The following is a 13,425-nucleotide window of genomic DNA, read 5'->3' on the forward strand; positions in this document are numbered from 1 at the left end:
TTGATTATTTCAGCATGACCCAATGAATCAGGGGGACCTAAGTGGACGAGTGGTCTAAAGCACTCTCCGTTACGGATCACTGCCATCTCACCTCTGTCTGCGTTTGTTTCGAGTCTCAGATTCAGCCAGTGTGGGTATGTGAGAAAGCTTGCCACCAGTAGCTTCTCGTGGGTCGGTAGTTCTTTCCGGGGTTTTCCTGGGTTCTTCCTCCACCATTAATACCGGCCGCCATGTATAGCCTATCGTGTGCTGAAAAGTGGCGTTAAACCCTATAAAAACAACAAATGAATCAAAGAAATACTGGAAAATAAGTGCCTTTTTTTTCCTTTTCCTATAGTAGAACCATATTTTTGTTCCATCGTTCAAGTTTAAAGGTTCGGTTTAATTCCTTATTTATCTAGAGCTAAATAAATATATATAATAACAGATTAATGTGAAAGTTTAGATAATGGAAATTGGAAAACTAAAACAATTAAAAAGCACAAGACAGCTTTCAATCATCAAACACACACCATTGCATCCAGTGAAGCAAACTAACCGGGAACTGCAGAGTCGAAGGACAGCTCTTTTCGTTTTAAGGGCCCAATCAGCAAATTAAAAAAAGGCACCACTCACTTGACTTGAAGAAAATGTTCTGATAGTTTACACATGAAGATAACGTAATTAAGCAGACTTATTTACTGTAAATCTAACCTCATCCCAAATAATGAATAATTTTAATCCGATTGACTGTAGTTTTATGAAACTTATACTTCCTATTTCTGCTTAAGTGACTTTGACTTCTGGGTGGATGTTCTGAAGGAGAGAGCTATCAACCAAGATTGGTGTGAGACGAAGGCTCTGGCCTGGGACGAGAAACTTCAAACACATCTGGACATGGCCAGAGGTACTCATCTCCCTGCATTCTCTCTCTCTCTCTCTCTCTCTCTCAATATTCTAGTAACATATTGCAAGTAATTGACATATATCTGACATATCTTCTCCTTCAGCACCTTTTGTGACGGACAGTTAAATTGTACTTATTTAATTTATTATTTTCAATCTTAAAAATTCACAATTTGTAACGCTTGCTTTTTGTTACCTCAGATTATCCTGTCATCTCGAGAGCTTTCTCTTCCTTCTTTCATGATGCTGCTATGCAACATTTGGATGTCGAAAAGGACATCTTTATATGCCTGGACGCATCCAGAGTCTTAAGGAAGTTAGCTTAGGAAGTTAATTTGTTCTAGTGCACTATACGTCTTGAAATCTACTAAGTTGTATTTATTTTTAAAGTCAAAGGATTCATCTTCTGTTTGGTGCACATATTGATCAATGTTCTGTTTGATTAATATAAAACTATATATTTGATGTGTTTGTTTGAAATGTGAATGAATTCGTGTGTCCAAATTATGTTAAAGCTCATCGGCTGCTTGGGTAAATTCATTTTCTTTTTAATAGAATTTAATTCAGGACACTTCTCTGTGACTTTAAAGATTCAAGCTGAGTTTTATATCAATTATAATTGGAACTTAATTGATAATAAAAGAGTTGTAATCATAAATGACCTCCACACGACCGAAGTTTTCTCCCCTGTAAGCAAAACCTAAAATGTCTCCCAAATTTTATTGACATTTCGAACTTCTTTCTCTTTTTTTTTTCATGCAGTTTAGAGGTATAGTTTTTTAGTGGCTTACAAGTTATTTTAAATGTTCTCAAAATTATCCTCATTTTGGTAAATACTTTACAAATGTTCCATTTCAGATTCTCTTTATGTTCTGAGGAGAAGATGATCTTGAACATTCTGAGAAAAGCCCTTAAGAAGACCAGAAAAACATACGTACAGGCATACGGACAGACTGAGGATAGGCAGCGGGTGAGAACAGGAGAATAGTATGTACCTATATTCATCTGGATAAAAAGACTGTGCCATTTCTTAGAGAATTGAACAGAAGTCTTTAATAATATTGTTTCTTTGTTCGTTTCAACAAAGTCTTTACTGCAGAGTAATTCCTCAGTCGGATTAGGCAAACTTCTGTAATTTCAGTATCATGTAACTATGTACATCTTTGTATGCAAAGGAATATTTCTCCTGTAGAAGTATTTTTCATCAAATATATTCATTCTTACCTAATTTGAATGATCGGAACTTTCTTTTGTGACAAACACCATCAATAATGTCGAGAATAATAATAATAATAATAATAATACTGATGATGACTACAACGACGACGATGAGATGTAATCTCATAATTCTACAAGTCGGCAGAAAATTATTTTCTTATATTTATAATATATTGGTCGTCAGTTGCATTAACTCATTAGATTAACAGACATTATGGAGACTCGTTATGCTTTTAAAGCAATTTTCGTTCTTTATTTTTTTTTTACAGATGTATAAGGACGCTTTAATCTGCCTTGAGTCCCACACGGGATCCAAGGAGGTCTTAAAACAGGCACTTAAGGTCAAGGCTAAGGAAGCCGCCAACCGCTTTGTGAAATCCCTAGAATTAGAACAAACTGCGAAGGTGAAGATGATCACGGTAATGCTGTTTTTTTGTTTTTTTTCATGTTCACTTATTGTTACATGCATTGAACAGTAACTTCAGACAACTCAAATAACACAATCTCAGTGGCTCAGATGTGGGCATGAAGTGACTTAAGGTGGAGGAAGCCTGAGAACCCAAGATAAACCAACAATCTTGGAATGACTATCTCTTACCCTTGTACGTGTAAAAACTGGAGATTTTTCACAGAGATACAAAGTGATCACGGTTTTTGTTGCCGTCTTTCCTTAGTTGAAATGCATGAAAAAATGTGTATTGTTCTTCAGCTTACTTGTATATGTGTTCATTTGTTACACTGAAACCTCCAAGTTATTATAATCATGTTTCCCCACTATAATTCTTATAATCCTGTCTTCTATATACAATCCTTATCATCCTGTTTCTTCTCTAAACCATGTAAACAATGCACAGTATAGAACTTGAAGGTACTGCTGATATGCCTTAGTATTGTTTATACTTTCAATAGCATTCTATTGTAAAGAAAGAAGGAAAATAGATCGGTGGGGGTGGGGTTTTCTCTAATCCCATATTCTTAATCTATCTCCTATCCACCTTTCTGTTAGTTATGGAGAAATATGAATACATGTCCAAGCGAGTAGCCATGAGAAAAGTACAGTACTTTCTTGACACATGGATGACACAGCTCTCTCGGTACATCAAACCTTCTTTCACTTCCACCGAGAAAAGTGTTGAATATGAATGCATTCCTTATGCAATTGCAATAACCTATACTTCTATTAAGATATTTAAGTGGAAACTTTATCTGGAGTCGTGCTATACTATATAGTTTTTCTACATTTACTAAACTGATAATGAAGTCAAACAGTTGTGTATTATTTAATGATTATTTTTCTATTTGCTTGATTTTTTTCTTTTGAAATTTCTCTGTAATTTACATGATGTCTAATTGGAGAGTGACATTCCTCTATCTGCAGTTAGCCCATCGTTTTTCTTCTTCCATTTTGAAAGTACTGACACTTTGTTCGTGGACATTTCATCTTTTTGAATCTCAGTGCTTATATATATATATTTTATCTGTGCTATAACTCATACACTACATCACTTATTGAACCGAAAGTAAAATGCTTGACAGAGAAGGCCAATGACAGATTCATCTACAAAACGGGGATTATTGTTACATGTATACATTAAGATATAAAAAAATAGCCACAAAAGGCTCACAACTACATTTTGTAGCGAACACAATCGACAAGGATGTATGGTGTATATGTATGTATGTATGTATAGTATCTACCCTGTATCAACGATATACCACTCGTCGTATAAATTTTTTATTAAAAGGAGATGAGGCTTTTTATTGAAAGCTTTATATATCTCGTCGTCTATCATCGATATATAATGTATAGCTGCTGTCTTTTGGATCTATCCCGTATCCTAAGTGATAAGAGTGTCCACGTCGAATCCCAGCCGAGTCATATCAAAGACTTTTACAAATGACATTGCTTGGAGCTCGGCATTAAGTTTAAGTGTCAGGACTGGTTGGCCTGGTGCCAGGATCATGTGACTTAGTGGGATATGATGCTACATGTCTTCGCTATGATGCCCCGTGTTAATAAACATCACTACAAATTGACACACAGCAGACATTGTAGCGATATGACTGAAAATATTTAAAGCTACCTTAAAAACCCGAATCACCAAGACACCAACACACACACACACACACACACACACACACGCACCACAAAGTATTAAGGAAATGCAATGACTGTGTGGTTCTATTCAAGCTAAAGAACTCCAAGAATACTATGGAATAAGCTTAACCAGATCATATCCAATATGGAATGCTCTCAAATATTGTCGTGAGCTAACAACATCTGATAACAATCCAAACGATCTACAGCTTATAATTAATAGTATTAAGATCACTGAACGAGAAATTCTACCAAATATTACCTGTGATATATCTTTATTAATAACGGTATCCAAGGAAATGGAAAAGAAAAGAAACTATATGGAAAACAGATTATCAGAGTTCCTCAGTTACGCTGATATTGCAGAAGTATCCTCACACTTTTTACTAAAAATCGTTGAATGTTCTCTAAAACGAATGACATGGAGAAGAAGAAAGCAAATATATAGTAGAAGAAATGATAGATAATATCAAAGCCGAACTGGAGTTTCAAAAGTTTCAGGATTATCCACACAGCTGGCAATAAAACGGGTAATAGAGTGTTAATCCAGTGCTGGCTGCTAGTAGCCGTATATACCCTCAAGAATGTGAATGTGTTTTCATCATCCATGGGTTGTACATAGTACGAATAGTGTTAATCTGACCGCGCTTTGCCCCCTTTTGCCTTTTTTGAGCTCTGGTATATGTCATAACTTCTATCCCCCATGAAGCGCTCTCCGTTACAGATCACTGCCATCTCACTTCTGTCTGCGTGGGTTCGAGTCTCAGATTCGGCCAATGTGGGTATTTAAGAAAGCTTGCCAATAGCTTATTTTGGGTCGGTGGTTCTTTCCGGGGTTTTCCTGGATTCTTCCTCCACCATTAATACTAGCTGCCATGTATAGCCTATCATGTGCTGAAAAACGGCGTAAAACCCCACAACAACATAAACAACTATCCACCATGACTGGTTGACTTCCGTGGATTATTAATTCTGATCTTCTATAGGTTGCACATAGTATGCAGCTCTCGTGCCAAATCATGGGGGATAGAGGCTGTGACGTGTATAGAAGGGCAAAGAGGGGCACAACCAGTATATTGATACCACTCCTTTATAGCATGAGGCTTGTAACATGTTACTTACTTTTATTAACTAAGATAATTCATATTTAATAAATAGTAATCAATCAATGATAATGGAGTTGCATTGTAAACGGTATATATTGTAATCATGCATGTCTTTTATATTAGTTTTAATGTCAAGCTAATGTTATACTCATTTTAAATGGAGTGTAAGTTTCTTCTCGGTTCTTGCAGGCATTTTTCAATTTGGAGCTATAAAGCAGTTATGTGCAGTGGTAGATTTGAACCCCAAATCGTTAGCAAACTTTGTCTGAGCTTATAAAGCCAAAACAAAGTAAAATTATTATGCCTTAAATGAAACAAATTTACAAATATTCTTCTATTTTTCCCAGCTTCTCCCAGGCCTGATTCCAGATCAATGATATTTGCGTTATCTACATATCGATATCTGGGTTTGATAACAAACATATTTTATTCCAGGAGCACTTCTGTATGATTTGTTTTTAAAAAAACAAGACGTCTAGAATAATAGTTTTTCATGTCACTAGTTGCATCCTATTGTTTTATACGGTTTGCAGTGTGTAATGGTTTGTTCCTTTCTATCGCGTATTTCATAGGACTTTTCAAATGTTTGTCACTACTGAAACCTCAAAAGAAGTTCCAGAAATAATGTACCATTATTTTCAAAATCAATCGATAATTTTGATGTTAGGTATGCATACTTTGCATAATTGTCTTCACTTTAGACGGCCTTTGGTCCTAAATTGTTAGATGATGCAGTCTAGACTTACAAAGCCAGTCCTAATCTGGAGTCTTTGCGCACGCGAAGCATGGAGTAAGAGTCATAAAACTGTCCTCTTTAACAAAAGCGGTTGCCTAGGTTACGAAGCATGATTTCCATGCAACCTTTAGTTACTGTATAACAGAAATACTCAGTGAGACTCTATACCATCATGCACGACTTATGTTATTCAATATAGGTAGCAGCAGAATCCCTCTAGAAACAAAATAGTTTGGTTTTTTCTTTAATTCTGATGGACAGTGGATGGCTGATTTATTTAAGAAAGAATTAATGTGTTGTTTAAATAGCTGTATTGTAGTTAGGAAAATAGGTCAAACGTGTACTAACCAAGTCTGGCAATCCTGCTGTTCGCATCTGAACCAAATGTAAAGCAGTGTTTCCTTGATCGTCCTCGGCAAATAGGTCGCAACCTAAAATGTTATGGGTACGACTTTCATCTACAGAAATACATGTGAGCATGGCCATATTTCCATTAAAACCATACATTAATTTAGTCATATCTATAATTTTTGCTGTGTGTGTGTGTGTGTGTGTAAAAATAAGCCCTGTAAACAGATATAATAAATTTATCATGACCTGAATACTCAAAACTGTTTCAGTCTTAAAGGAATCTTGATCCTTACGAGCAAAACTTCAAGACACTTTTTGCTTTATGTATAGACGTTGTTTAAATAAATCAGATAGCTTGCTGCTTGTCTTTAATTCAAATTATTAAACATTATTTTAGAGATTATGATCAATGACGATAAATAAATACTTACAATTGTTTAGGTCTTTAAATGATCTTTTAGATACATACAGATTTTAAGTATTTCAAGGACCTCAGTGTCTGGTAGCTCTAACAGTTGATGGCCTTCTTTGTGAAATATTTTGTTACGAGGAAGAAGAAGAAATGTTTATATATTGCTGATGATTGGTAGAGAAATAATAAGGTTTTATCATACCGACTGTCAGCAGCAACTCGACAACTCTCATATGTCCTTGGACGACTGCAAGATGAAGTGGAGTCTTTTGATTCTTGTCGCGGACATTTATCTCAGCCTTTGCCTAAAGAGAGGTGAAAACAAATCATCTTAATTCTGCTCGTCTGAAAAATAAATCGGGTTCTTGTAAAATGTGAACTCAAACATACGTACTATAGCATGTGGATAAGATAATATTATCAAAATAAAATATTTACACAAGAATCTTGACATACCAGTTGGTTATGCCTCTATCATTACCAAATTTGCATTTTTTGTAAGTCAAGGGTCTATTCTATGAAATGGGATGCGTGCTCTTTTGTCTAATTACTTCCTAAACTGTTATAAATAGTGCATTAAATGGAAATCATGCTGAAAAATGAGGTTTTAGATACCAGCTATGAACACAAGCTGAAGCATATCCAGTGACAAAGGTCTTATCTATCAAAACCAGAAAGAGAACGGTTGTGTACCGCTCCATTGGCCTTGTGATTAAAGCCCTCGCCTCGAATGCAGGAGATTGCAGGTTCGAACTCCGACTGAGTCATACCAAAGACTTATAACAAGGGATATCAACAGCTGCCTCGCTGGCTCTCAGCATTAAGAGGTTATTGTTAGGACTGGTAGGCCTGGTGACAGGATAATGTAACTGGGTGGGACGTGATGCTACATGTCTGCAGCATGATGCCCCGGTGATAGAAATCACTATAAACTGCCACACTGCAGACACTGTAGCAAGATGACTGAAATTTTTTAAGGTACATTAAAAATTCAAATCACACACACACACACACAGAACGGTTGTGCTAAATTGTCTTAGAAATGATTGCTAACCCGTCTGAGCACTTACTTCCCTTATAAGAATACTAGCAATCTCCACGTGGTCGTTGTATGCTGCGATATGTAGAGCTGTGTATCCTTCCTTCATAGCAGCATTAATCATGTTCTTTCCTTTAGGGATTATGACTTCCACCGCCCTTAAAAATGGTAACATCCCTTATAAATATTTGATCCCACGACTGATTTTGCTAAATATTTCCATTCTATCTGAATAACATACTTGCCTGATATGTATTTTCTGTGCAAATTTTATACTGTATTTCATCTATTTTGAGCTTTTCATTATTTCTCATCAATTATCACATATTCTGGCATAGAATTAAGTATTTTGTAAAGTGACAAAATATGAGAGATTATTTTATGAATTTTGATTGACTACTTGCATACTGTCCTTTTTGTTAAACTTTGTAGTGCACCCGAAACATAAAATCAAGAAATTTACTGTTTTTATTAAAATAAACCATCATTTCAAAGGTGCGGTCGTCAATGATAATTTTGGCTATCACTAGCACCAACAAAGAAAATTATATGGATATATTTTCATAACTGAATTCGCTTGATCACATGAATGTGTATTATTTCTCGAGAATTCCTCACAAATGTCTGAGACTTGTAAAAAAAATCTATCGAAATGACATAAATAGTGTCATTTTGGTTAGAAAACATACCGCCTAAAATTTTTTAGTGCAGCGAAATGTAGCACGTTGAATCCCCTTTTGTTTGTTATTGTGAAGTCTGCAGTTTTGCTTCCCAGCACCAGTTCCACAATAGCCGGCTGTTCGATATTTTGAATTATCGCGACATGCATTGGAGTGTCTTCCTGGTTGTCCTGAAAATATAAAACAGTTCACATTTTAATTAGTCATTAGTCAGATTAGTCATTACTCACATGAATAGGTCATTGTTTTTAAAATAAAATTTCTGCAACCAACTTTGTCCTATAGTACAAGTCACATGGGGCATGTTTGCGCATTTACTCATTTTAAATTAAATATAAACTGTTCTTTTAAAATTTAACACTAATTTGATTTAACCAAAGTCTATTAAATCCTGATTATATAATGCTGTGTACCTTAACTGTCACCAAGAAACTTCCAGTCAAAAATTGTCTATCGCTATGGACTTTTATAATGGTGGCTATATAGTAAACTTGGATCAGAATAAAAGCGCTTCAAGTGGAATCATTACAATGGAGGATAGTACGAATTTGTTTATGCCTAACTTTCATTTTCGATCCGGATTGTACTGGATCACACCTTTAGGTTCATTTCGGCCAAAAATGTTTACGTACTTTAACATTGATTTTGCCGTATACACCTCTCGGGGAATCTAAATAATGACCTTCCACAGGAATGTGGATGTATGCGAATCCAAATGAAGTGAATACTTGCCACTTAAAAGAATGAAGAATCAAATTTTAAAAAAATGACACCCATTACTGAAATAGTCGGTGTTGAATGCTTACGTGACCCATGTGACTTTAACTATTAAAGTCTACGATAACTGACCAAGATGGATTGGTATGCTTGTTGAAAAGTTATTCTTTGTTATTCAGATGAATAATATTTCATGTTTCAAAAATGCCATATATTCTATACAATAATTTTGTTTTGTATTTATAACTATTGAATACCTGTGAAAAGTATTAATCACAAAACTTTCTCTTTTAAACTTTCAGTCAGTATATGTTATTTGGGTATGCTTCATATTATCTTGGACATGTTAGTATATACTTTTCTAATCTGAAGCTACTCATTCATTTTCTTAAGAATCATTGCGATTTTCTTCTTTTCTTACCTTTATAGTGACATTGGCACCTCTGGTAATCAAGGTTTTGATGCACGGAATGCTGGCTCTTGCAATGGCAACGTGAAGTGCTGTGTGACCCTTTTTATTCTGCTTTTCAGTCTTAGCGCCTTTGTCAAGCAGAATTGTTAGTGTCGCATTCTCTTTGCTGAAATGATGCAGTTTCTTATATTAAAAAAATAACTACCTTCATACACTCAGCGATACTGATACCGTAAAACAGTTGCTCTACAGCATTAGATAGTCTGCAAAGTTTTTATTATTAGATACACTTGTTCACAAGTTTATGACGTCTACAAAAGTCTGTTTAAAAGAAACAGTTTTGGCACCTTTAAATGCCCAATAAATTGTGATATTTTTCACGTACTTGACTTAGTCTAAATTATAATTTTAAGTTGGTGCTGCAAAGAATTTGAAAACATACATGATGCTAGTACTAATCTCACCCAAATGTTGCATAGTGTAGGGCCGTGTTTCCATCATTGTCCTCCATTTCCATATTCGCTCCCTTTTGCAGAAGCCATGAGACGACCTCCTTGTGACCCTCATAGCAAGCAAGTTGAAGACCCGTTTTACCTTCCCGCTGCATATTCACCTTAAGATAATTAATAGAAAAGTATAATCGTAATCCAAGAGCATGTCAGACTTCAAAGATATGCTTTAAATGGCAAGATTCTGCCTTGCTGAATTTTTTAAAATTGATGAGTTTGAAACAGATGATCAAATTTCGCAATTTTACATTTTACCAAATTATTCTGCTTCATACTGAGAGGTTAATTTTCATAAGTTGTGGCCAGGCATACATTGCGAATATAAAACAATGTAAAACTTTTCTCCTTGCACGGTGCTTGACTAAGTTACTGAAACTGACAGGGCATGGTACTCTTATAACATGATACTTGGCTAGGTTGCTGATAATGACAGGACATGGTATATGGCTAGGTTGCTTATACTGATAGGGCATGGTACTTGGCTAGGTTTCGGATACTAATTGGGCATATTATTGATGAGGCACGGTACTTGTTTAGGTTAATGATTCTAACAGGCGCGGTACTTAGCTAAGTTGCTCATACCGATAGAGCACGATACTTGGCTAGATTACTGATATTGATAGGGTACGGTACTTGACTAGGTTATTGATACTAATAGGGCAATGTACTGATAGAACATGTAATTGGCAAGGTTACTGATATACTTCTTTATGTTCCCGATACTGATAGGGCACTGTAATGATTGGGCATGGTACTTGGCTAGGTTACTGATATTTATTGGGCACAGTACTTGGCTAGGTTACTGACACTAATGGGACATGGTACTTTGCTAGGTTACTGATCCTGATAGGGCATGGTATTGATAGGACGCAGTATTTGCTTAGGTTAATGATTCTAATACGACACGGTACTTGGCTAGGTTAGTGATACTGATAGGGCACGGTGCTTGGTTGGGTAACTGATTCTGACAGGGCACGGTATTTGGCTAGGTTACTGATACTGATACGGCACGGTACTTGGCTAGGTTTCTAATACTGGTAGAACATGGTGCTTGGCTGGGTAACTGACTCTGATAAGGCGCTGTATTGATAGGACAAGGTACTTTGCTAGGTTAGCTGTATTGCCATACACTATGATTCTACCGTTTATTTTCTCAACTTAAAGTACAAGTGATTGAGTTGATCAAAGAAAAAATTATGGTGTATAGATGTACTCACACACAGACATGCATATATATATTGCTACGTTACTAAAACAAATGAGTTCAACAGATCGTAAATCTTTTATTAATGTATCTCTTCAAATTCAAATGATTCTTTTAATACTTGATATGCTTATGAAATTATTGTATTGTGTTCACTTAATTCCCAGCATATTATATTGTATGGGAAAGGCATAAATTGGTCTCATTCTTTACTGCCTATTTTGATTCAGTTGATATTTTTAGTCCTGTTTCACTTCTATTTCATGTTTACTTTAATTGTTAGATATTTGTATTTCTTTGAAATTTGAGTCTGACAAATTCTTCGCTATTTTCTTTACGGCTGACAGCTATTCTGATAGGGTAGAAGTACCTTGTCCGGAGACTTCCCCAAAATGGCCTTTACAGCTTCCAAATCCCCTCCAGCAGCTGCTTGTACAAGAGTTATCTCCCCCTGAGTGGCTCCAGGTTCACCGCGCAAAAATCCAACAAATAGCTGTGCAACGGCATTCGCTAAAACTTGTTTAAAAAATAAAATTAACAAAATCAGGTTAATACCTTTTTCTTCAATCTAATGTGATACGCTACCTTATATTCGTCATTTCATTGTTTCAGAGCTAAGGTGATGAATAAAAACACCGCATCCTGGAGAATGGAGAATTTAACTGAAAGCATTTGATCCATTTGCAAAAGACTATATATAGTCAGAATAAATTGTTACTTGAATAAGATCATGTCTTATTGTTATATGATAGTAAAAAATTTTTTTTACTATTTTATCATGTGCTACATGGCATTTAAATCAGATGACTCTCTCTCTCTCTCTCTCTCTCTCTCTCTCAAGATTTGAGCATGCTTCCGTCTAATGAATGACTGACTACCCATGTGATTTCACTTTGGAGTTCATATAAATTCACAGAGCAAAAAAACGTCCCTGTGTTTTTAAACCAATAATATTAGAGGGAAGAATCAAACCATCAGTCTTTTAACTTCCTTTTATATGTTTAAGTTTTTAAATCGGACGATTCAAAGTAAATAAACAATAAGTCGACCTTACTGTCCATGTTTCTTGCCAGTTCCTCCACGGATGCATCTTCTTCTTCCGACTCTTCCATCTCTTCAGAGCTGACAACTGGAGCGTCTTTGGCCAGCGTGCTATTTTCACACGGCATGCAGCATGTAGGATTCAGAATCCAAATATCTCCACTGGGAACTTTCACTTTCAGATCTCCATCTTTCACGATTCGGACAATTCGCCCCACTTTTCCGAGAGCCTAAAAGTTTGAAAATTTTATGTTCGTCATCATCAGCTTTGATATATATTTTTCTGTTGAAACCTTCTATTAATACAATAATTAGAAACCACTAATCGTGAACACATCTGCCATTAAGCAGCGTCCAGGAAACATGGTATGAAAATTTTCAATCGCATTCTGATATAAATAACTAAATAAATAAACAAATTAATAATAATAATAATAATAATAATAATAATAAACACAGATGGAAAATGCCAGTGTGAAATATAGAGTGTAAAAGTCAAGTGAACACAGTCTGAAGCATGCATCAACAAAAGAGGTTTATTTACAACTTTATATTACTCGTACTTTCCGATGCGTGTTACGCATTAGATAATTGTATTATCATATCGTTGGAACTTTACACCAATCTGAAAACTTGATGGAAATTATCTTAGGCGTTAAATCCATTACTTGTTTTAATATCAGCGGTTCAGGGGAGGAAATACATTTTGGTTGTAGTGTTTAAAACATCATGAAAGAATGAAGAGGTTTTGACCTGTCAACTTTTGAAACTACAATGACCACCATATGGTGACAATAACTTAAAAGTATTATAGAATATAACAGGATTTTCTGGATAAGTATTGTCAAGCTTGATACAATACATTCTACATGCTATGGGAGCTTACATGTTTGATCTGGAACGATTCTCATGATAACTGCTTAAATATGTGTATTCAGGTTCTGTAAAAGTATCTGGACGCAGAGGTCCAATCTAGAGGAACTGCATTGATAATTGTTCGAATATATACAAGGCCCT

General features: G+C 35.4%; 1 protein-coding gene and 1 long non-coding RNA gene across 2 annotated transcripts in view; one reads left to right on the forward strand and one right to left on the reverse strand.

Moving 5' to 3' along the window:
- LOC149782034 (E3 ubiquitin-protein ligase MIB2-like) overlaps nt 1–13,425 on the reverse strand; it is a 50,885-nt gene that overhangs the window by 15,805 nt on the left and 21,655 nt on the right. Inside the window, exons 9-16 of the mRNA XM_089933443.1 lie at nt 12,422–12,638; nt 11,738–11,883; nt 10,119–10,267; nt 9,664–9,820; nt 8,535–8,695; nt 7,877–8,003; nt 7,009–7,111; nt 6,392–6,474 (exon numbers count right to left, since the gene is read on the reverse strand). Of these exons, the coding sequence (XP_089789569.1) occupies nt 6,392–6,474; nt 7,009–7,111; nt 7,877–8,003; nt 8,535–8,695; nt 9,664–9,820; nt 10,119–10,267; nt 11,738–11,883; nt 12,422–12,638 (1,143 nt within the window). The remainder of the gene's footprint in view (nt 1–6,391; nt 6,475–7,008; nt 7,112–7,876; nt 8,004–8,534; nt 8,696–9,663; nt 9,821–10,118; nt 10,268–11,737; nt 11,884–12,421; nt 12,639–13,425) is intronic.
- LOC149782035 (uncharacterized) lies at nt 675–2,592 on the forward strand. The gene is made up of 3 exons (XR_016414204.1): nt 675–886; nt 1,744–1,855; nt 2,373–2,592. It is a non-coding gene; the product is annotated as an uncharacterized LOC149782035 (long non-coding RNA).

This window comes from Sinohyriopsis cumingii, chromosome 15, assembly GCF_028554795.1.
Source record: "Sinohyriopsis cumingii isolate HCF-2022 chromosome 15, ASM2855479v2, whole genome shotgun sequence".
NCBI classification, from domain to species: Eukaryota; Metazoa; Mollusca; class Bivalvia; order Unionida; family Unionidae; genus Sinohyriopsis; species Sinohyriopsis cumingii.